At 47.2% G+C, this 24513-nt stretch overlaps 1 protein-coding gene across 3 annotated transcripts; it reads right to left on the bottom strand.

The window, feature by feature from the left end:
• Positions 1–3742: 3742 nt before the first annotated feature.
• On the bottom strand, positions 3743–24513 carry SLC18A1 (solute carrier family 18 member A1; the record flags this gene model as incomplete). Of its 3 annotated transcripts, XM_079140358.1 has the most annotated exons (15): positions 3743–4058; positions 5412–5545; positions 5752–5871; positions 6116–6179; positions 7515–7566; positions 8446–8524; positions 11492–11587; positions 11666–11726; positions 16441–16484; positions 16717–16806; positions 18424–18516; positions 19390–19473; positions 22162–22220; positions 22839–23202; positions 24390–24513. In XM_079140358.1, the coding sequence occupies 15 exons, from the start codon at positions 24511–24513 to the stop codon at positions 3942–3944; spliced, it is 1581 nt and encodes a 526-aa protein (XP_078996484.1). In that variant the 3' UTR covers positions 3743–3941. The 3 variants fall into 3 exon arrangements, with proteins under 3 accessions (XP_078996484.1, XP_078996486.1, XP_078996485.1); XM_079140360.1 differs by lacking the exon at positions 5412–5545; XM_079140359.1 differs by lacking the exon at positions 11492–11587.

Here is a 24513-nt window from a genome sequence, read left to right as displayed (position 1 = left end):
CTGTGCTGGACGCCTTGCAGCGGGCTCTGCTTTTATGTGACAGGCAGTTCAGGATTGTTCACACCAGCATGCCACATCCATGTGAGTGTTGCTGCCGTTGGACCTTAGCATGGCCAGTGTCACTGGGCACTCGGGGTGTCTCGGCTCCGTTATCCTCTCATGGGTCCCGTCCTGGGTCCCGTCCATCGCTGACTGAACCCTCTTCCTGCAGTGCCCCCTCTCCCTGACTTCAGGAGAACACGTGATGACTTGGTTTGGGGGCCAAATCCTAACACATATCTCCTTATTCTCCAGAAGAGCAAAAAGGAGGGAGAAGGAGAGTGGGTGTGGGAGCAGGAGGAGGAGGAGCAGGAGGAGGAGGGGGAGGGGGAAGAGGAGTGGGGAGGGGAAGGAGGGACCAAGCTTCATTTCTGTTGGTTTCCTGAAAACAGGAACTCAAGCCCTGGGTCCCAGGTGTTTTTCTGAGGTAAGGTTGGTGCCGACTGACTTCCTAGGTTTGTCCTGGTTCCTTACACAGACCTCGCCCTGGAGCTCCCTGAAGGCCACCCCAAAATGAGTCATAGGCAAGACAGACGCACAGAAGGCCAGATCTACAGACGGTGGTACCATAGCCCAGAGTTGAAAGAACTTGTCCTGGGTCACACAGCCACCTGGTGTCAGAACGAGCCAGGAAGCAAGGACTGGGCCCATTTGCTCCTGATCCAGCCCTCCTGCTCCCCACGACCGCCTCCCACCATTCCTTTCTGAAGCCCCTCCCTCGGAGCCAAGGCCAGCCTGCTCCCCTCCCCTGGATCCAGAGAAAGCCTCCCTCCTGAGCACGAGTTTCCCCACTGGCCTGGTGCACTGCCCAGAAGCTCATTCTGCGTGGGCAAGATGAACAAGCGCTGGAGACCCAGAGAGCCTCGGCCAGCTCCTGCAGGGACATGGGGGCTGCTAGGTGGAAGGGCTGCATTGCCCTTTCTTCATGCCGGCCTCGGAGAACCCACTGCCTCCAGAACACGGAGCAATCTGCTTAGAACATTTGCTTCAGTCCGCTTGGGCTTTATCTTGGAATACCGAGCTCCGTAAACAAGATGGCACATGAGGGGTACCATTCTGCAGCATCCACCCTGATCTCCCTCCGCTGCCCAGTGGTGCAGAAGTGCCTCCCTGCAGAAGCCTTCTGAGGCTCTGAGGTGGCCATGACCGTGCCTTTCTGGAAATGGTCCGCTACGTCCACACCTCTCCTTGCATCCTGTTCCTCCCGCAGGAAGTCTCCTGGCTCCTCCCCCTCTCTCTCCCTGCCGCCCATTCATCCTCCCACGTCTTCTCCGAGCTTCTTCCAGCTCTTCAGTTGCTGCACGAGTGTGTGGTGCGGTCGCTCCCTCAGCAGATGGAGAGGTGCCGCGCTGGGGAGAACACGTCCTCTGGTTTGTGTCCAACGTCTCCTGGCTTCTTGAAGTTCCACTGCCTTCTTTGCTCTGTTGCAACCGGTACTTTGGAACTCATCATCCCCTAGGTAGATTTAGGGTGGCTGCACCTCCTCCCTGTCACCAGGGGATCTCTCCAACAGGCCCACTATGCAGACCATCTGCCATTTTATGCCACTTTTATAGAAAACTCCCTGTGGCTCATTCTCACCAGGCTTGGCATCTTCACTTTCAGAAGAACTTTGTGTGATCTGTCAATGTGGGAAGTTTACCTTGCATCCTCTTACAGTATTTTTAAGGCCACCAACAAAGACTTTATTTTTGTAACAGGGATTGAATTCAGGGGCATTTAACCACTGAGCCACATCCTTAGCCCTTTTTTGTATTTTATTTACAGACAAGGTCTTGCTGAGTTGCTTAGGGCCTCCCTAAGTTGCTGAGGCTGGCTTTGAACCCATGATCCTCCTGCCTCAGCCTCCCAAGTCACTGGGATTAGAGGCGGGCACAACTGTGCCAGGCATAAAGACTAATTTTACTTTCTACTTATTTTATTTTTTCTTAATTTTTTATACTCTTTCATACATAGGCCCAGTCTCTGGTCCTTATCCTACTTCTGGTCTATAATAAAAAAAGGTGCCCTGACTTACTTTGTAGTGTTTGGAGTTGCCTCTTGTCAAGAGACTCTTGATGCTCTTAAGAAATGGCATCCAGGGCTGGGGATGTAGCTCAGTTGGTAGAGTGCTTGCCTTGCATGCACAAGGCCCTGGGTTCGACCCCCACAAATGGCATCCATTGGTTTTCTCTTATCCATATCTTTGCATGTCGTTCAAGCAATGTTACCTGACAAGTCAGGGATACATTCCCTTTAAAAAAAATCTCCTTATTTTTTTAATGCATTAGCAATTGCTGTATCAAGCCCAACTTTTATTATGAATCCTACCCACACAGATGTGGGACAGCAGTGGTCCAGCGCTGCCAGGGCCCCTCTCCTGCCTCACTCCAGCTTTGCATAGGAGCCTCAGACACTCTCCCGGCCTGCCCCGGCAGGTACAGTTTATACATTTGGACATTTTTCCAGTTCTACCTTTGGGCTCCTTCAAACTCTGAGACATACAGCATCCTTACTAAATGATTGAAGTCCACCTGGTTTTGCAAATCAGGGGGTCTGCTTAATACCAAGCCCCTAGAAACATGTCCATCAATCAGGTATTTGTTGTTGGAGTGAAGAGGGTTGACTGAGAGGCTCAGCACAAATGTGTTCTGGTGATTCAGGGTTCCTCCTGAACCCATCAAAGTCTTATGGGGGAAATCAGAAATCAGAGCCATGCATCACTCCGTGAAGTCCCAATGCCCTGTGTCACATCAGTGTTCCCTCTCCTCGCTCCTGGTGGGCCTCTCCATCCTTCTTCTGCTCCATCTCCACCATTATCCCCTACCCAGACCTGGAGCATCCTGGCCTCTTTGGACTTGAACCCAAGAATAGTAACTTGCACTATGGTTTTTAGATCATGTATTTCCTGTTTGTCCAAATAGATGAGAAGCAATGTAGGGTGGGTGCCACGTCTCCCATCTCTTTGAAACTTCATCCCCCTATAACCATTTCAAAAAGATAAGCCACATGTTGTAATATTTATGGCACCTACTGCGTTTGCCCACACACTCTCTTGCTACAGAACAGCATCTGGTTTGCCATGTCTGAATTGGGTAATAACTTATTCATTCACAGGTGTGAGTAATGCCTTACTTTATTTCTCATACTAGGAAATCCACGCTGGGAAAGATTTCAAGGCAATTTCTGTTCACCTCTTCCCCTGAGATCTTGGGTTGCACAGAATGCTTTATCTGTCCTTTACCTACTTTTATTTCTAAGAGTCTGAGAGGTTGAGGGAAGATAGAAACACACACAGAGTAATTATGAAAATGTCAGTAACTGAAGCACAAGAGAAACCTCTTCTCCTCTCCACTGGATGAGAAAAAAACAGGGAGCCCTCATTAGTCACTGAGGTTGAAGTCCTTCTAGCAGCTATAGGTTTAGCTACAGAAAAACCACTCTGTTTATTAAAAAATAAGCAGCAGTATGATATTGAGGACATCCTCTCAACTCAACAGGGGAAACTCAGAGGAATGTATCAAGGTACAGGGGCCAAAACTCTCATTACTGGTTGGGCATATGCCAGAGAAAATCAGAGCGGACACAACAAGGCTTCTCAGTTGCCCCTCTGGTTTTAGGAGCACGCTGCTCACTGCCGCCTCCAGATGAGTCACCCCTTTGCAGAGCTTGTCACAACTCAAGTTTAATCAACCCCATGGATGCCTGGGAGGAAGCACCACTCTGTCCTCCCACAAAAGGCCGGCCACCTGTGGCATCAACGCGTAGAGGGAGAGGGATGCACGGCGCCCATGGTGGGGCCAGGGGAGAGGAAAGTGAAGCCCAATGAGCGGCGTGTCGCCACCATGTTCCAGGGGAAAAAGGTGGTTCCCGAAGCCCAGGCCTCCTGGATTCACCGGTGACAGGGCCCAGGGATGCTCCTGCTACTCCTCCTCACTGTCAGGCTCCTCATCGCTGTTCTCCCCCAGGGGAAATTCCTTCCTGGGCTTCTGGGTCGCATACATCCGGGTCTCCATGGGGCAGTCCTGGCTCAGAATAGCCTGCAGCGAGTGACAGGAAGAGAAATTGCTGCGCATCTCTTGCTTCCCGTGCCCCCACTAGCTCATCCAAGTCCAGTGTTGCTTAGGGAAGCTGCAAGAAACAAGCACACCCTCTGTCTGCTTCATGAAAAGCAGAGGCCTCACAAGGTAGCTAGGCGCATCGACTGCAGTCAGGAAAAACATCGGATAGTCTTTTAGCTGAATCCTGACAGCGGTAATGCAAAAAGCAGGAAGTTGGCTGAAACTGGCAGCACCCTCTAGCAGACCTTCCTGTCTATTTTTTTAGCCTCCATATATATCCCCAATCACTGCGACCCTTGGGGCACTCATGCTGCAAAGAGTGTACATATCTGACCGATGTGATCCTACAATATGTGCAATCAGAAAAGTGAGAGATTACACTCCATTTATGGTGTGATCTATCAAAATGCATAAATGCATTCTGTCATGTACGACAAATTAGAATAAAAAATTAATTTAAAAAAAGGAAGTACCTTATTGACTAAAATCATACAGTGTAACTCTGTACTTTAATAGAGATGTCTTGATCATGATAATGGCAGAATAAAATGAAAACAAATATTCCCAGTGGAATTCTGCCCAATGAGAGCAGAGATAACTTTGTAATTGTGGTTTGGATGTGAGGTATCCACCAAAAGCTCATGTGGAAGAAAATGCAAGAAGTTTCAGCGAAGAAATGATTGGGTTATGAAAACCTTAACCTAGTCAGTGAATTAATCCCCTGACGGGATTAACTGAGTGGTAACTGGAGAAAGGTGGGGTGTGGCGGAGGAGGTGTGTCCTCGTGGGCGTGGCTTTGGGGTATATATTTTGTGTCTGGCAGATGGAGTCTCTCTCTGTTTTCTGATCATCATGTGAGCTGCTTCCCTTCACCACGCTCTTCCACCATGATGTCCTCCCTCACCTTGAGCCCCAAGGAATGGAGCCGGCTGTCTATGGATTGAGACTTCTGAAGCTGTGAGACCCAAAATAAACTTTTCCTCCTCTAAAGTTGTTCTGGTCAGGTCTTTTAATCACAGCAGCGAAAAACCTGAGTGCAACAGAAATCGACACCTTGCTAGTAACTACCCTAACTACCGGATTCCACAGATGGTTTCCTGCTCCCAATTCTGTGAGTTTCCCATTTTCCATTTTTTACTTAAGGTTTTCCTTCACAGCCAATAGAGGCTTAAGAGAAGGGTCAAAGGAAAGATAAACCTGAAGAAGGAACAAGAAAATGTTGCAAAGAGAGAGAAGATCAACAGAGGAGGAAAGGGGTGTGAGGGGAAGAAGGATAAGAGAGGCTTTAGGGAGAGACACGTGTGCTTTTATGTTTTGTTTACAAAGCCTTACAAGCTTCTCCTCCTTGGCTGGGGGGTTCCGCAGGAAGTAGCAGAGAGGAGCATAGCTGATGTTGATGACCCCAATGATGACCATGAGCCAGGGGAAACCGATGGCCCTCACGATGGCACCCCCAGTAGATGGGCCTGCAAAGAAGAGCTCAAATTCACAAGGGCTCACGGAGCCTCGATCACCCGTGAGACACTGTGCTGGGTGCAGTGGGTGACCCAAGGACGTCACAGGGTCACACCCCTGGGACGTCAGCCTGCTGAATCCACCTCTAGTCGGTCGGAGGAGACAGGAGAGTGGGGCGCCCAGGTCTGGGGTCTGCCCTCTCCCACGCGCAGCGTACCTATGGCAAAGCCCACACAAAAAGCCACGTCGGCGATGGCATAGACGCTTCCGTACACTGAGGTGTGGCGCAGGTCCACCAGGTGTCCCATGATGGGCATCAGAGAGGAGTCCACCATGCCTGTGGTCAGGGCAAACAGGACACTGTGGGTCAGCAACACCCTCCTCTCCTCTGCCCTCGTCCATCCCCTGGGCTTGCGGTGGGAGTCGTGGTGGGAATTAGGAGCCCATCTCGTGTCCCAGCCAGCTGCTCTCCTGCTCTTTCTGCCTCTCCTCCTACCTCCTTGGATGAGGAAGGGAGGAGGAAGGGCACCCACAAAGCCAGCGCTCAGGGACTGCTTCTTGCCTTCGAGGACACTTCTTACCTATGGCAAAGCCCAGGCCTGCATTGGGGCCAATGAGACCGAATATACTGTGGGCCAGAGGAACCTGCAAGGGGAGGGAGGGGAAGGCATCAAGACCCAGCTGGGTCAGGCAGGGAGGGCGCAAAGGCTCTTCACCTGAAATGGGCTGATCCAGCGTGTGCTCTGCGCCACATACGCTGTCTCCTTGTGAAGGAGACTCTTTGCCTCTGTTTTAAAGACACAAAAACCAGCCTGGTACCATCTGGGACAAATGCCCTACCCAAAGTTACAGAGCTAGTAAGTAGCCAAGATCAAGTCTGGACCTCAGACTCAACTCTTCAGGCCATCCCATGGTCCTTTTCTGTTCAGGGACTGTCCCTCCTCGTCCTCTGGCCTTCTCTACCCAACACATGCCCCTGTCCCCTTTCTCCACCAAATGGAGTCGCCTCTCTTTTCCATGGTGGACATCATCCACAGGTGTTAAGACCCTAACGAGGTAGCCACTGGAGCAACAAGACAGAAGAACCCAATGGCCCACCAGCGGGGCAACAGGTGGCATGGCTCGGTACCACATCAGCAAGCTGCGAACCCACCCTCACTGCCCACTCAGCACCCTGACTTTCCCTCTTTTGAAGGTACCTGACACTCTCCCTGGGCAAACGGTCACCCAAACCCAGCACCGCAACACACTCACCCCTCAAAGTTTTAACGTACCATTTAGACATTAGCAGCTGAAAACAGAGGTGACCCCTCAAGAGGTGTTTCGTATTGGTTTAGACTCACTGGGGGCTGGACACTTTTCAAGGATTTCCTCCACCTCCCAAGAGAGCCTGTCAGAATCCTCTTGGGACAGATGGGAACACGGAGTGGACAGAGGTGGTGCAAGTAGCTCAAAGTCACACGAGTGGTGAAGCCAAGATGGAGCCCCGAGTTCCTGCTCACCATCAGGGCCGCCAGCTGGTGCTGGGCATGGTGCTCAGCCCAGAGGCCAGTGTGCTTATGATCTGCACCGGGGCAGGAGAAAATGTGGACTATGGGAGCCGGACGGGCTCCTGGTCTGGAAAAGCCCTTCTTCCTTTCTTCGTCTACCGGATATTCTGGTGCCAGAGTCCGAGGCATAGCTGATGGTTGGCTGTGACTTCTGGGGACCCGTCAGTGTGGGATGAGCACAGGAAGTCATGCAATGCACCATTTGGCTGGCTCCAGACACAGCTGCCGGCATGCTTCACTTCGCTTGCTCTCTCCAAGAGCCTCCTGCTGCTCTCCCTTCAATGGCATGCCATGTCCGCTGGTGGCATTACCCCCAGTGCTAACTTCTGCCTACTCAGAAACAGTGTGACGGGCCTTGCCAATCATTTTGAAGGAAATGATCTTTACCTGTCTGGCTTTCCCTCCCTCAACAGGGCCTCGTTATACTCACACAGAGCAAGCTGGTACCTACGACCACCATGCCAATCAGGGAGCACAGCCACCTGGGAGGGAAGAGCCATCGTCAAACAGTGCTTAGGGGACAGGTCCCTTCCACCTGCCACCCCAAACCCACCACACCAGCCAGCCCTCCCCTCCCTATTCCAGCAGCCCCTAAGGACACGAGAAGGCAGGTCATCTTTATATGACCCAAGTCCATCCCTGTCCTTTCCTTGCCCCATCTCCTCACGGGCTCAAACCCCTTTCCACGATAGAGGCAGGGGTGGGCACTGGGGGTCTGCTGACCCAGGAGGCACTCGGGGAACAGCCCTGGAACTCGATCCAGGCTGTTGACCAGTTCAGAATACCTCCGCTCTTCTATGTGACTTGGTCTTACAGATCCATCTCAAAAACCAACAATCTCCTACTATCCTGTTTTATTTGGTCTCAGAGAGCATCTCAAAAAAACCACAAAAATATCGACTTTGTCTCATCTCTAATTTCCTACGTCAGTAGGAAAAGTCTGAACTCCAAAGATAAAGCCCTAGCTGTTTTCCTCATAATACAGAAACAGAATTGGGGCTTCCACTTCTGGGATCCCAATCCTATGCCCTTGGTGGCTTCTGAGGCCCTTCTCTAGAATTCCCCGAGGTTCCCTGGACCACCTTTTGACAGTCAATGCCCCCAGCTACCCAGTGGAGAGTAAGGGTTGTCCCTCTGTGCCCACTGCCTCTTCTATAGTGACAGCTCAGGACCATCCTTTCTCCATGTCACCCCCACCACCACCATCCCCCTCCTCCCAGTGGGTAGTTTTTATCATCCTGTGCTTATCTTAAATTTTCAATCTCAGAGAAGCAATCCCACATCCCAAGCACAGGGACGGCCTCGAAGGACTCTCCCATCTCACATTCCTATCACCCTTCCCAGATCCCCAGGCTACATACCGACCCATCTTGTTGGCCAACACACCAAAAAGGTTGGTGCCGATGAGGTAGGATACACTGGCAGGCAAGAAAGCTAGACCTGCAGAAGGACACACAGCCGCGCCTTGGAATGTGCCTGATTGATCAGAAACATCTTATATCCTATGAGACAGTGAAGTCCCCCGTTGCCTTCCAGGATTCCCAGACCACTTTGTTTTATGGTTGGAGGTCCATATATAAACACAGAGTAGAAGCTGTAGAACCCACATCTCTGCCCTTCTCAGGCGTAGGCTTCCTGTTTGATGATATGACACTTGGCTCCTGCCATCTGTCATGGAGCCCCTGTATAACTAGCACTATGCTGTTCAGACTCAGCTTCCAAAATGGTGAGCTAAATAAGTCTGTACTTTATAAAGTCAGCCTGCCTCCACTATTATGTTATAGTAACAAACAAATTCACTACATAATACAGGGGATAATAATTCTTACCAGATAGGCTGGTCGTGAAGTTTAAGGGAGATATTTAAGGAAGGTTTAAGGAAGATCAAGCACTTTGCACAGTGCCTAGAACAGATTAAGTTTCCTATGAGCACCAGCCTTAACTAATATCATCAAAGTCAGTGACAGGGTAGGACCCAAACCCAAGCTCCTCTCTCCAATGCTGGTGTTTGCATTCTCCCACCCCACCTAAGGCACAAGTGGCTCTGGTGTAAGGGCTTGCTTAGAATCAGCAGTGTGAGTTTCCTTGAGTCTCACTAGCCCTCTTTGCACGTCTGTAGACCTAGAGGAAGCAACATACAGCCCAGCAGAAAGCATTTATTACAGTTAAACCCAAAGTCAACAATTCACCAGCTCCTGGCTGGCAGCTTATTTGCTTTTTATTTTCCCCCGGTGGTATTAGGTACTGAACCCAGGGGCACCCTACCACTGAGCTACACCCCAGCCCGGCTGCTTGTTTGCTTTTAATATTCTCTCTGGTGGAGTAGAAGTGAAGCACACCTTAGTGTATTTGCCGACTCTATCTGTACAGAGTGGCGATCTCTTTCAACTGTGTCTATTTGTTTATAGTTAATTGCCTTTAAAAAAATTAGAGGTTATAACTACTTGATTGTTTATCTGATTGTTGAAACAGGCACCTCTGGGAAGCTCGCTGATCTGGACACACCTGCTTCGCATCATTGTAGGTGGTGTGAAGTCTGCTCAGTGAGATTTCCCCTCTATGGGACTTGCTTATTAGGACTGGCCATGTCTCACTGTTCAGAAGCACTTTGAGATGCAGAGTAAGTGTCTATCAACATATGTTTTTCACAGTATGTCCTCAAGAGATAGCAAATTACACAGAGCCATGACTATCAAGATGATTTCAACCACACAAAGATGAAAATACTAATGATTCTTATTGACTGATATACTCCATGTTCTGTGCACTGCACTTATCCCTAGAATGACTATATACATCAAAACAACTCTGAAAATTATCTCCACTTTGTGAATGAAGAAAATAGAGTTCAAAGAGGTAAAATAACCTATCTAATGTGACAATCAATAAGTGGCCAGGTTAGAATTCAAACCCAGGTGGACAGGTTTCCAAAGTTCTGGTTATTTCCTGCACCTGGGGACAGTTCCTAGCACCCAATGGGCCCCATGACAAAGACAAGTCACATCATGATCAACAGAGTTGTCCCCTTTGCTCCTCCCAGGAGCCTGGAGAGTTGTTCTTCATGTAGAACAGAGATTTTGAAAGTGTGGTCACTGAGCAGTTCACAAGGAACACAGACTCGTTTTTCCTGACCTGCTGGCCAGCACCCAGCTCGCAATCTTAACATGCACCCCAGGTACCTCTGATGTCCTCATTGTAGAACTTTGATGTGAGACATCACAGATGCAGAGAGCTTTAGGAAATGCTGGTAAGTGGTAACTGAGTCACTGGTAACTGAGACTGGTAATTGGATTGCTGGGGAAGGACCACTTTATGCCACAGTTACTCATGGGTACCAGTAACCTAAGTGGCCAGACCCTCGGGCGAGGGGTGCATTATCTGCACTGAACACTGACTAACTCAATTAATTGTCATGGTCAGAAGCAGTTTCTGCCCAGAAAAATTCAATTTGGGGCTATGAGGCAGGCGGGAGCCCTACTTAGAACTGTCCCCTTAAAAATTAGATTTGGTGCTTTCTATTGCATGTTGAGCTATATCAGGCTCTTATCAGCTTCCCCCCTGGCCCCATAAGCCTCTCCTCCCTGCATGACTCAGTCATTTGCACATAGCAGTCTCTGTCCCCTTTCCTCAGCTTCCCAGAAGGGGCTGGAGCCTCAGGGGAGTCACAGAGTCTAAGTCCCCATGAAACAAAAGAGGCCAAAGACCTCTTTACAGGCCCCAGAACTTCCTACCGGGATCCAGAGCTGAGCACCTTCCCCAGCTGAAAGCTACAGTGCACCCTTCTTTAACACCATTTTAGAGGTGAAAAAAACAACAAAAGGGGATGGGGAGTGGAAGAGAGGGAAGTGTGTGGGGGGGGTGGTCTTACAGATGTGTACAAGACAGTCCCACGCTGTCATCTAGGCCTACAGTCCCTATGGACGGCAGGGTGGTGCATATTAAAACTGTGCACGGGACTGAGCATTTCTATACCTGGGTCATTTATTCCTACAATTCCCTTTAAACTCGATAATTAATTTCCCTTTGAACTAGTTATTTGCTACTTTGGAGATGAGAAAGGTGGTTTGCACAAGTCTACACAGCTCATCAGTGGAGCCGAAACAAAAACCTAAGTCTTGTGACTTAATTAATATTTAATCATTCCACCACAAAGCTGGGTATGTGGTCTCTCAATCGTCTCCTTCAGCCTTTCCGCCCCTGTCCTTCTTAGGCTGCTTTTCTGAAGAATTTCCCACCCACTCAGGCTGATTCATGAACGTGGACATGGAAGGCAATTCTGTGAAGGAAGCTCATGGTCCCCCTGAGATGTCAATGACCTAGACTTGAGGGTGCCTCTAGATCACCTGTGGAAGGGCCCACAGCACTCACCTTCTGCCCGAGCCCAAGGCAGGGACCCAGGTCACTCACCTAGCTGCCACTCAGGGGAGCACATGGTCTGCATCATCCAGATGGGCAGTGTGGGCTCCAGCATGGCCACTCCCATGTTGGCAAAGCAGATGGAACCTGCGGAGGCAGTTCTGTGAGCCACTGTGCCCGAAGCCCACATTCTCCCCGCCCCCAGGGAGGCCATGGCCAGCCTACCTGCAGCCACCAGGATATAAGGGTCTTTGAGAAGCATAAGCAGTGGAGTCCCCTTGGCACTCTGAGGACAAGGACAAGAACTTCCGTTTATACAGTGTTTACATCCCTCTTATTCTCACAGAAGCTGAGAACGTGCACACAGGATCTTACAGACCATCTACAGCAGCCCTTTGCTGTAGAAACCTGGAAACGCAAGTCCAGGGAGAGAATGTGACTTGCCCAATGTCACCGAGTAAACTGGAGGCAGAGCCTGTCCCATGTGCAAGGCAGGGTTTGTGGGAGTCACAGGGAGTGGGGCCACATCCTTCAGATGGGATCCCCTTGCCTCCAGATGATGGTCAGGCAGGTCAGAGTGAGTGGTAGCAGGGTCAGGAGTAGACAGCAGGTATTCCGGGACACCGATGCTTGCCCAGAACCACAGGCAGAGTGCTGCATGCCACTCTGCTTAAAACACTACCTCGACTCCTCCAGCTCTCTGAATTATTTCTTTTCACCATTTTGAGCCACACTGGACTAGTGTAACATAAAGCCTGAACACAGGGATTAAAACACCAGCCCAAATGACCCATTCTAACTCCCCCTTCCCTCAAGATGTACCTCATCCTGGCCACACTTGGCCACCCTGCCCTGCTTCCAGCCATCCCAGCAGCCCTCTGCCATCGCTGCTGTCTTGACTTCAGCCATCTTGCTTCTCAATTCCAGGGTTCCTCATCCTACCCACTCGACAAAGTCAAGTTCAACTGGCTCCTTCCTTTCCACGGTGTCCCCTGACTCAGTAGCTGAAACCTCTCCCTTTATCAAGCCTCCTGAGCATTCTGTCCTAATCTTCGACAGTGTGTACTGTAGTCTATCTTGTAAGAGATTTGATAGTTTTGATATAATCCTCTTTGCATACACACAAGGTACATTCAATAGAGTCCCTAAACTTAAAAAGAGCATGCCCTCATCCCAAATGTAATTCAAAGAAACTGATGTAAATCATAAAAATACACATAAAGAAATTCCAATACACTCTTTGTTGCAACCATCCCATTTCTAGGAATTTAAGAACTACTGCCAAGTTTCTAAAATGTATGTATATAAGGTTATTAATTGTATCTTTATTTGTAACTGCAAACTACTGAAACCTATCTAAATGTTCCCAAAAGAAATCAAATAGAATGGGGTAAATGCACACAGTGGTGGACCATACCGCTTCAAAAGCGATGCAGAAGAATTCTACGTCCGGCTAGGGAGTGCTTTTCAGGATGCATTGTTAAGTGTGAAATAGAAAGGAGAATGCAAAGAAGGATACAGAGTATGAGGCCTTTTGTGTAGGAAAAATTGGGGAAATAAGGGAATGCTCATGAACTATTTATTCTGGGGAAAAATGCATAGGGAAGATAAGCTGAAAAACAAAGTGATTGCTTATAAGAAACAGGGATGAAGGAGGGGAAGAGTAGAAAAGTCCTAGTGGGGTTGACATTCCCTGAGAACACCTTTTTAAATCATTTTGCTTCTAGGTGGTAGCATTCTATATATTCAAAAAATGAAATTGTTTTCATGCTATGGATTGAATTGTGCCCTCCCCCGCAACTCACAGGTTGAAGCACAATTCCTTAATGTCCTATTCTAATATGGGGATTTGGGGAAAATAATGATGACTAAATGAGGTGTACATGAGTGGAGTGTGATTTAATAGGAGCAGTATCCTTGAAAGAAGAGGAAGGGACACCAGCAATCTCTGTGCACAGACATCAAGGAAAGACCACGTGGAGCCACAGTGAGAAGGCGGCCATCTGCAAGCCAGGAAGAGAGCCCCCACCACAAACCAACACTGATCACATGTTGATCTTGAACTTCAGCCTCCAGAGATGTGAGAAACTAAATGCCTGTTGTTTAAGTCACCCAGTCCATAACATCTGTTATGGCAACCCCAGGAGACTAACACAATTAACAAGAATGGAAAGAAAAAACTAAAATCCAAATGCAAAGAAAAACAAGTGAACACAACTGAATTTGAAGTGTCTCATGCATAATAGAATCACACTAAAGCTAGAAACGAAGGACTAAGACAGAAAAATTTCTAATTGCAATACTTTGGTTATATTCCCCAAGTCCAGGGAAAAAGAACTGAATGCTCTCTTGAATGTTTCTTGGCAGGGTTGCTTTTTGGTGTATGGGCGTACAATTCACAAGCATTGTAGGACTCCAGAAATAGGCAAAGGTCTTGATTTGGGGAACCAGGATTCTCTCTATGGAGAAGGGCAATACAAAGATGGAATGAGGAAAGCGATAAAAAGTGGAGTTGACTGGGGCTGGGCTCTTGCCTTGCATGCACAAGGCCCTGGGTTCAATCCCCAGTACCACACACAAAAAAAGTGGAGATGGACTGGAGGCAGAGGTCTCAGCGTGAGCTCATGTGGACAGACCAGCTCTGCCACTGAGATGGCCTACAGACAAGGTGTCCTTACACCCCCACAGAAGTGGGACACCAAGTGCCCATATTTTGCTTTCTAAACACCATTCCCCATTCAAAGGAACCTAGGATTCCTGGAGAAATGGTTGATCCCAAGGCTGGGGGTGGGGAGGGGTAGGTAGAAGAAGATGAGCATGTGATGTTTTTTGTATCAGAAAGTAAAAAAATACTCAAAAAAGACTGGGAGTGTTAAAGTGACTTGGAAGGCAGTTAGAAAGCATTCACACTTGCTAAATCTGTGACAATTTGACCATCAAAATAAACAAAGATGGTAATGAATTACAATCTACTGAATAAAGTAAGAATCCATGAGTTCCAACTGAAAATAAGAAAAGAAATGAATTATATGTATTTACATATAATATATGTTAATATGTAGTTATGTATAAGGAGAGGAAGAAAAAGGAATGGCTATTTCTTTTTTTAAAAATTATTCTGATTTTGTCTACTTATTCTTATGTGGCAGTAAGGTTGGAACCCAGTGCCTCACACATGCTAGGCAAATGCTCTACCACTGAGCTATAGCCCCAGCCCACGATGACTGTTTCTTACAGAAAAATGTCAACTGATGATATGGGGATCAGTATAATAGAAATCGCTACATTTTGCAAACATCATAGTAAACACTGGTTCAGGCAAGGATCATTGATGGATAATAAATCTAGGGGGAAGTGACTTTTTGAGGGAGATAGGAGATTTGTATACTCTTATAGTGTTTTCCAAAGATTGTCAGCACAAAGTGAAAGAGAATAACTACACAAGGAAGAAACCAGTCAACTCCTTGACCCAGGGATCAAAAAGCTTCCCACTGAGAGCTGGAGAGGCACCACATGACACTCCAGGGGAGACTAGATCACTCAGATGATGTGACAACAGGGGCTGCAGAGCCCACAGCAGGTCACGAAGAAACAAAAGGCAAACCAAACTTAGGAAGATTTTAGAGAATAACTGTTGGTGCTCTTCAAAAATGTCAGTGCCTTGAAAGGCTAGGAGAGACTGAAGAACGTTTCTGGAGTGTGACACGTGAATAATTCTGGACTGAGTCCCGACTGGAGGAAACAAACCTGGTAAGGATAATGACAAATCAGAGATGAACCATAGATTAAAGTGCTATGTCAACATCCAATCAATGAAATTCAGAACTCTAGTGTCACTGCATAGGAAATATCCTTGTTCTCAGGGAAAACTCAGAGATGTTAAGGGGTTAAGGAATTATATAAGCAATGTACTCCCGAATCACTCAGAAAAAGAACAGGAATAATAATAATAATGTGTGAGACAGAGAGAGAATATGATTAAATATATATGGCAAAACGTGAAGAGACTGGGTATATGGGAATTCTGTGTATTGTGTTCACAACTACTCTGTAAATTTGAGATCATCCTGGCCCTAGGTCCTCCCTTAGCAGTGGCAGAACCATCTGGACGCCCGTCCCTAGGCCCCAGCTGGTCTAGAGCAGTCCTGGAGCCTAGTACATTCCAGGCTGGGAGTCCAGGCAGAAGGTATTAGGTGCTCCTTGCTCTGAAGTTTCCTTCCCCAGCACCCAGACATTCTGCTCCTAGAGCCAGTTCCCAGAGGGTGCTGTCAAGACTCTGAGTCACCCCGGAGCCTGTTGTGTCCACAGACCCAGATTTCTTTCAGATGCTTCTCAGCTTACCTTCAATTTCTCTATCTGTAGAATGAGGCTAAAAATAGTCCAATATTTCATGGAATTTATAAGATAAAGCATATCTTATAAACCGGAACCCGGAACCTAAAAATCATCAGGAACTTCAATGTATTATTATAATTACTTCCAGAATACCTTGATGGACATTGGGAGGCAAGATCAAGGTCTTTAGATCAGACTTTCCCATACGTCTCTGCACTTCATTATCTTTCCTTTTGCGTGTTGAGTAATTCATCACAATATGGTTTGATATTGATTTCCCAGACCATCTTTGGCTTGGAACCAGACAAATACCAACTCTGATATTTATTGTCTGTGACAGAATGACATACTGTTAGGGATGTTCTTGGAGGAAGTCTTTTACTGGGGAAAGGTTGTCTGAAGGCCTCTGGGAGTCTTCCCTATTTCTAAGAAAAGATTTTGGTCTTTCATGGGTCCTTTCTCCATCCTTGTCCAATTTTAGCCAAATTGGACACCAATTTCCTGTACTACCCCTGTGGAACCCAGCCTGGGGGCCCAAGTACCGAGCTCATTTTTCCTGACTCTGTTGCCCTTCACCTTTCTCCCAGGGATTTGACAGCATGCCTGGGTCCCTGCCGCTGGCCATTCCATCTACCTCAATGCAATGGAACTTGGTCTCTACTTACTTCAGGAGAGACTTTGGAAGGCTTCAGGATGCAAAGTTGAAGCGCTAAGAAAGAAGAGAAAGGGAGAGAGAGAGTGAATTCTGTTTGTTCGCTCATTAGCGGGCCCTGCAGTAATGGTCACATTGTTGCCAAATCTCTAACTCCCTGAGTTTCTTCCCTCATTTCAGGATGGGGATGTTCTTGATTCATCTAAACAGGTCCACACTGACCCCACAGCCTAACGCACTCCCATCCTGACCTGGGCTATCACTCACTGAGGGTCTAGTGCTGACTTACCTCCATCCAACAAGGCCAGGAAGGCCAAGATGAGGAAGGGAGCGGACTTCCCAACAAACTCGTACATCACACTTCCAAAGGGAGCGCCCACTGGAAAGGAGAAGCAGTAAGACCCCAGGAGTGAGGGCAACCCCAGCCAGAGGCTCAGCCACATCACCCAGTGGGCGCTTGCTGAAGGCCTACCAGGGCTAAACATCACCTGGGATTCTGGGGATTCTTCAGACATGGAGAAGTCCCAGACCCTGTCCCCCAAGGAGCTCAAATTAAAATGAAGAAAATGTGGGGGACAGGTGCAAATAATTGCCATGTGGTGACAAGTTTGACAGTAAAATTGGATGTATAAGGTGCTGTGCAAACACAGTGACGGGTGCTGGGGAGATAGCTCAGTTGGTAGAGCGCTTGCCTCGCAGGTACAAAGCCCTGGTTCAATCCCCAGCACCACAAAAATACAAAGAAAAAAGCCATAGTGAAGTGGGTCAGAAAGTCTTGATGGTCACAGAACCTTTGCTAAGTGCAGAGTACCTAATGGGGAAAAAGAATAAAGTATGCAAGAAGAACACAGAGGCATGAGAAAAGAGGGTGTCACTACAGAAGGAAGGGGAGAAAGTTCTTGTTGGTGGATGTGTGTCGGGGGGTGGGCAGAGGTGTTGAAGGTTGAGGCCACTTAGCCAGGGCCCCAGCTAGGCAGATGAGGTGTCTACTGAGCCCTGTGATCCAGGGGAAAGCATCAGTTCCTTTCAGTGGGAGAGAAGCACCACCAGCTCTGGGCTCAGGAAGAAGGGAACGTGAAAGAGACTGGAACCATGTTCCAACCCAGAAGGGGTGAGGAGCGGACCTTAAAGTGGCTGTGGAGGGTGTGACTGGCTTCTTCATTTGGGAGTGACCGTGATGAAGGAGTCCAAAGCACATCAAGTTTAAGGTTGAGTGTTTGGAAAGTTGAATGCTAATGAGAACAGGGCTTTGTTCCCTCTGTGGTTGTACAGGGTGGGGATAGGCTGGGGAAGAGACTACGGTGTCTTATCCTCGGTGGGCCTGTAAGTCCTGGAGGGCAGGACTATGTCTGGGGTTCTTACCTATTGCCCTCTGCTAGTGTTGGCTCAACAAAAGAAGCAGTGTGTTGGACTAGCCCACTTAAGCCACGTGAAGGATAACCTCAAGGAACACACGACCTTATGGCTGAGAGCTTGGGATTTGAAGTGCAGAAAATCTGAGGTTTTATCCGAACTCTTGTTGCCTGACTATGTGACCTTGGATAGCTACTTAATCTTTCTTATGCTCAACTCTAACCTAGGGACCATGTATTCATCCTTCAGGGTGGCAGTGAGGAATAAAGAATATATCTGCGATGGATTCAGCAGAGAATCTGGGCGGGAGAGCACGCTCTCAGGTCGAAAGCACTGGCCATTGGTAGAAGCAGAGGTGAGGCAGGCAGAGGTCACTAACATGGGGAAGCTCATTCCCTTGGACAGGCTGGTTTTCTGGGTTTCCCAGAGACCCTTACAGATTGTGCAGCTTATTAGAGAAAAAGAAATGAGAGCATCCCTTGGTGATATTTCTGAAGAAGCCCACCTGTGATGAGCCAGGAAGGGCAAGGAAATACTCCCTCAGCTTCCATGACCCGGGACTCCTGCCTCCTGGAGCCAACTTCCAAGGGTCTGCAGTGCCCTCACACTCCTGAGTTTAGAGTTCCAGCAAAGTGCCACTTACCCAGCACTCCCAAAGCCAGGCCCCCCAGGGCAATTCCCATGGCTCGGCCTCTCTCGTGGTCATCAGTGTAGACACTGGCCAGCATCCCAAGACCTGAACAGAGAATGACAGATGGAGTTGGACCCTGGGAGGGTTCTATCTGCCTCTCCCAAAGTCCTTGGTCTCTGCCCTATTATATCTTGAGTGATGGTCTTAGCTAGACTTTCAGTTTGAGGGACATTACAAACTTAGACCATAGTATATTGCAAATACTGTCCTCCACAGATCCCTCAAATGTCCACATTACTCATTCCTTCTCTGCATTAATACTGTTGGAAATGCAAAGGTTTCTAGGAAAGGTGACACAGAAGACTACTCTCTAATCGTACCATTTTTCGAAGTGTTTCATCATTTCTTGGCACATATTCCCACAGGAGGGGGCTGTGGAGCAGGCAAGGGGAAGGAACAACTATGAGCAGAGACTGTTCTACTCAACGCTGTGCCCGAGGAGCAGGGCCTGGGCTGGCAAGGCACGGCAGCCACAAAATAGCACAAAATATCAGCCTCCCAGGGTGCCATGAAATATTGTATTTGGCAATACTTAGCAAACTCTGGTGACATTACTGGAAGTGTCATTATGACAGTTTCTATAAAATGATAAGAGAGAGACAGAGAGAGGGAAAGAAGGGCACTAAGTAAAAATATGGTCTGCTCTGTGGTTTTACCTGGGCTTTTTCTGAATGGAACTAGAAGCATCTGAATATTATTCCAGGAGTTATGCCAGGCTTAGGGATCCATGGGTACCACCAGCAACTCTACAAGTACCTTACTCCAGAATCACAATTTCTACCTACCGGGAAGGGGTTTTCCTTAATTGATTTTTTCATATGAATCTTATATTGTCTGAGTTGGCAAGAGATGGCAATAGATGTCTGTGTGTGTGTGTGTGTGTGTGCATGGCGTGTGTGTTGAAGATGTCAGCATTACCTGCAACAGATGAAAAGGAAGATCCAATGCCTTGAAGGGTTCGGGCCACAAACAGCAGGGTATAGGTGGCAGAAAAAGCAAACACTGGGGAGAGAATATCAAGAATGCTCCAGTTAGCAAATGGCCTTTGATTATCCAGCCACCAGACAACATGCCCGTGATAAGCAGAGATGAGTCAGCACTCATACGTTTCAATAAAGCACGATGATTTGAGCTTTCTGTCCTTGAAGTTGTCCTTCTAATCTCCCCAGCCTTCATTCAGGACTGAATTTTTTTCTTTGGGACTGATTTTTTTTTAATTGGCAAGAAGACTGAGAAACCACAGGTGCATACCAAGACACCACCCAGAGTGGATGGAAGGCCAGGTCTCCTCATTTCTTGCTGAGAGCTGCACATTCAATTCACTGGAATGAGGGATGTTGGTGAAGCCTAATGCCCTGGGCTAGGAACTGGTCCTTAGATTCTACTTCAAAAGGTGTTGCATCCTCTGTAACACCCAGATTTGGTCTTTGCCATTGCTGAGCCACACTGGGTCACCTGGAATACTGTGGCAGGAATTTGTGTGTACACAGTGCGGAAAATACCTTGCAACCAGTCATATCCTCCCCCTACCTTATGTTAGAAGATCTTTTAACCAAACCAAATTAGTATGCATTAAAAATTAATAAAGGCCTGGCTCTGCTAGACTCTAGCAAATGTGAAAATAAAGAGAACATCCAGTTCATGGAAACTGTGAACCAAAGAGGGATAAGTTATCAAAACCAAAATTATAGGGTGCTGGTGGTCAGGTTGGTAGATGCAGACATGCCTCACCCTTGATTCCAGAACAGAGTCTCCTAACAAGAGAAAAATCCTGCCCAAAGTGTCTGAATCAGAAGAACTTTAATCCTTTGGCCCATGCATTAGAAGGTGTCTCTGGTTGTACTTGTAATCTTCTTCAATTACTCTCCGACATGATCACACGTTGTCTACCAAACATGCACATTCCTGGTGTCTCTCTTGCTGGCCTCCAGGGCCCTTTTTCAGCCTTTCTGATTTCCAGTCCACTCAGAGTCCACTATTCCTGTGTCCTTTGAGAACAGAGTGGCCAACTGATCTTAGTTTGCCCAGGACTTTCTTAGTTTCAAAACTGAAATTCTCACTTTTTTGGGAAATCCCTCAATCCTGGGCAAAATGGGAATGGTTGGTCACCCTATTCAGAAAGATCAAAGTAATTTTCTTTCCACTTTGCACATGGGACACTGTTTAGTTCCCAACTATGTTAAGCCTAGTTCCCAGATAGGGAGCTTTATGGGAAGTAATGGGCATCAGAAAACTCTTTTTAGTATTTTGAAAACACTGAAAACACTACATAGGATATCCTAAACACTAAATATATTTTCTTTTGCCTAGAATTAAGCCAACTTAGTTTAGCAACACTGGTGATCACATGGAAATACTCATTTCTATTTAATATACATAGTTTGGTAAATAGGAAAAGCTTTTAAAATATGAGTTCGTATCAGAGATTCAGGAAAGGACCTTATGCCAGAGAATCTGGGTTCTACTAATACACTGCACTGTATTATTTTCCTTGGTGTTTGTCATTCATGTCTCACCAGGCAACCACCATCTGCCCATGGACAGCTGGAATCATGTCTATCCTTCTTTAAGTTCCCTAATACATATGTTCCCTAAGGTTTTGTGAAATGAATTTGAAATCTCATTGGATGACATCATTTTTTAATTTGCTGTCTAGCAAGGAGCGAGCTTTAGCAGTTCACTGGACGTTACTAACTTTCGCTTCCTCATTTTCTTTGATTTAGAGCAGCATGAGGAAATCATAGTTCTCAGACAGAAGTGCGTTTCTTAACTCCTGCATTTTGCAGTCTCTGCCCTGGATACAACAAATTCTTACCAAACATTGGGTTGGTAGGAGTTCAGTCCTATGCTGGGAGGGAAGAAAAGATGAGAAGGAGGAATAGAGAAAGAAGATAAGTAACAGAAAGATAAGAAATACAAGAGGGGGAAAAGGTTATGTTGCTGGAGAGCAGGGAATCAGTAGAGGTAGCAGGAGCCACCAGTGTGCTCACAGGCTGCCCCCCCGCCATCTATTAATCCCCAAACGAGGATCCTCCATTCATTCCTTTTTGTTTTACATCCCAGGAGCAACTACTAGACTTACTTTTGTTGCTTATTGTTTTTATTCCATATTCCATCTCCATTCTATTTGGAACATTTAGGTGATTGGATAGGCTGTCTATGCTTCTCATTTCTTTAGCAAATTTATTTTGCTAAACTATAACCTTTAATGTCCTTTTATGGAAAGCTGGAGACTTTCTGGAATTTTCCAGTTACTGTTGTCCAACTTCCTTTTTTTCTTCTTTTGTCCTTTACTGTGGCATATCAGAATAATTTGATCTTTTCCCAAAGCTGGGAGGTTTGCATTAAAGTCACTGAAGGGATTACTGAGAGATACATGCACATGCATGTGTGAATTCTCATGTACACACATAAATGTATCAATACAATTACACAAATAGCCTTTATGATTTCCACAGATATAAATGAAGTATCTGTTCTCCTATAGCAGAACAAATTCCAGTTATAGTAAGTCGCCACTACTATCCGAGTCCCCATTCCAAAACGGCAAAGCATTCAAATCAATGTCCCAGTCCAATTAGATGGCTAATTACCTGATGGGCTAACCTGACCCTGCCCTCTACACTGCATTCATATGATAAAATCAAAGGTACTCGGTGAAGGGGAGAATAGGGGAAGTAAATTACTTACTGATGGTGGAGAGAAACATGATAACAAAGCCAGCGAACATGGGAATGTGATATCCAATCCTAAAAGGGAGTCAAGGAAAGGAGATACCATTCCAACAGGCATTCGGAAACATATATTTTTTAAAAGTCGGTGGGAACAGAAATGTGGTCAATTTGAGTACGTGGTAAAACATGTCTCTGAATGCAAGTGTGGAGAGGGAATACAGCATGTGACTACAGGCAAATAAATAAGCATGCAAATTTACCTGCAGACGGAGGCCAAAACCCCTTCCAGAAAGACTCCATAGGGTGCACACTCCTTAAAGCATTGGAATCATTCCCCGAATAACTAGGAAGCCAGTGCTTCCGAGAGCACTGGGATTGTCCCATTCCCACCTGGGTCCTGTTCAAGCTACGTTCCAGAGAACCGAAAGAACTTCAGGTCTAATCACTGCTCACTGGTTCTCTTCTTGACCCTCAATATCCATTACATCACTAAGGAAATCAGAAGTCCGTGATGTTTCACCAATAACGTGTCATCCACTGGGACTTCATGGTAGGCATCTTTCCAAGCAGCTGACTCCCCTGGGGCCCACAGTGTTCCTTCTTTTTCCCTTCTAATCACTTATAAGAAACCTCGCCCATCCTGCTTTTTCTGAGCCCGGAGTACCCTGTGGGGTATGGTGCCCACTGAGATACCTGTTGGTAAGAGGTCCCACGAATGGGTTGACCAGAAGTTGCATCAAAGCCTTTGAAGCAAACAGAATCCCAACCCGGATGTTCTCTTCCTCCAAGAACTCTGTGTCCTGCTGGCAGTTGTTTCTGGGAGCTGTGTTGGCTTCGGTGACTGGAGGGGGTACTGTGCCTGAAGAGCCATTTGTCCCTGCTATGCCCCTGGGTGCACTTTGTTCCACAGCTATGGTGGTATTGTCAAAGAAGGAGAAGATGGCGGAAAAGGCAGGAAGGGCGAGGGCCTGCTGGGAGCCCATGGAGAGGCTGGTGTGCACAGAAGAATTGACTTCTTTGAACTCCATGGCATACAGAAAGGTGGGCACGATGGGCACTGAAAGTCAACGAAGACCAGTAGTAAGGGTTAGGGACAGATTATCTTTTGCCACCACTAGGTTTAGGGGATTCTGCTAAGGTTCAGTTTTATGCCAAAGGGAGACATTTGTCAAGTGACATCATTTAAGGTGAGCTAAAGATGGTGCCTGCCCAAACTGTGCTGTTAGCTGAGGGACCTGGGTCCCAACCATCAGGTTTCTGGTTCTTCCAGATTCGCAGATTCTGTATTGGCTAATTTTCCTATTCACTAAGATTTATTTACAACCTGAAAATCAATACTAGCTGAGCTATAATGACATTTCACAGACAGATACAGATCAGCAACATATCTGAGGCACTCAATGTGCAGGTTAAAGCTAAAATGGAGATCTGGGATGGTTCATGGTGCTTGAATCCAGCTCTGGTACCTGTTAGCAAGCAGCCTCAGGCATATCATTTTATGCTTCTTTTTGTTTTAAAAAAATGTGTTGTTTTTAAGATTTAAGATTTTAATGCATGTGGTGGGGGAGGGGCACGCATGCTCCTATTTCCCCCTAGGAGCAATGATTCAGTATTCGCTAATTCAGTATTTGTGGTAGTTTTATCAAACATAACTCTAGAACCATGAATAATGAGAATTGACTCTATTAGATTAGCCACTTGTCTCAGGAAGATTCTTATTTAAAATAATACATTTTACCCAGGAGCAACAAGTTAGTAACCATTTATACACTGGGATAATATCAAGGAAGTATCATCCAGAAAAGGCAGGACTCTGAGGGAAGGAACTGCAAGAAAGGTAGGGCTTGATAGGAATTGAATGTCCAAATACAGTGTGCCATTTTTAAAGGACAGAGCCTGGAGAGGCGACCTTGCAGTGGGAAGATGCTAATGACTCCCAGAGGCCACTGGAGTTCTTAGCGCCTCAGGAAGACAGGATGGACAAGAAGAGGGAGGACAGTCTGGTTCCAGGGCTTCTGACCAGATACTCTCTGAACCTCTTTCTCTTTGAACCTCTGGAGCCATTAACCATGGCGGGCAGACTTACCCCTACTGTGGGCAGTTACCTCCAACGCCTAAAAACCTCAATGTGTTTTCCACCAGAAAAGTAAGTCCACTCACTCACTGCTGAAATTGAGCACGGTGTGTGTTGCCTGGTGGAGCCCAGAGCAAATTAACTCTCAGCACAGAGACCCCCAGACGTACCCACCACAGTAAGCAGCATGTTGTCCAGGAGCAGAGCTACGAACACCACCACGAGAACCAGCTGTCGCGACCCTCTGCCTTCCTCCAGCAACCTCTGAGGAGCATCCAGGACAGTGCGAAGCAT

Source organism: Sciurus vulgaris (genome assembly GCF_902686455.1).
Source record: "Sciurus vulgaris genome assembly, chromosome: 5".
Taxonomy (NCBI): Eukaryota; Metazoa; Chordata; class Mammalia; order Rodentia; family Sciuridae; genus Sciurus; species Sciurus vulgaris.
This window is presented reverse-complemented; position numbering and strand designations above follow the sequence as displayed.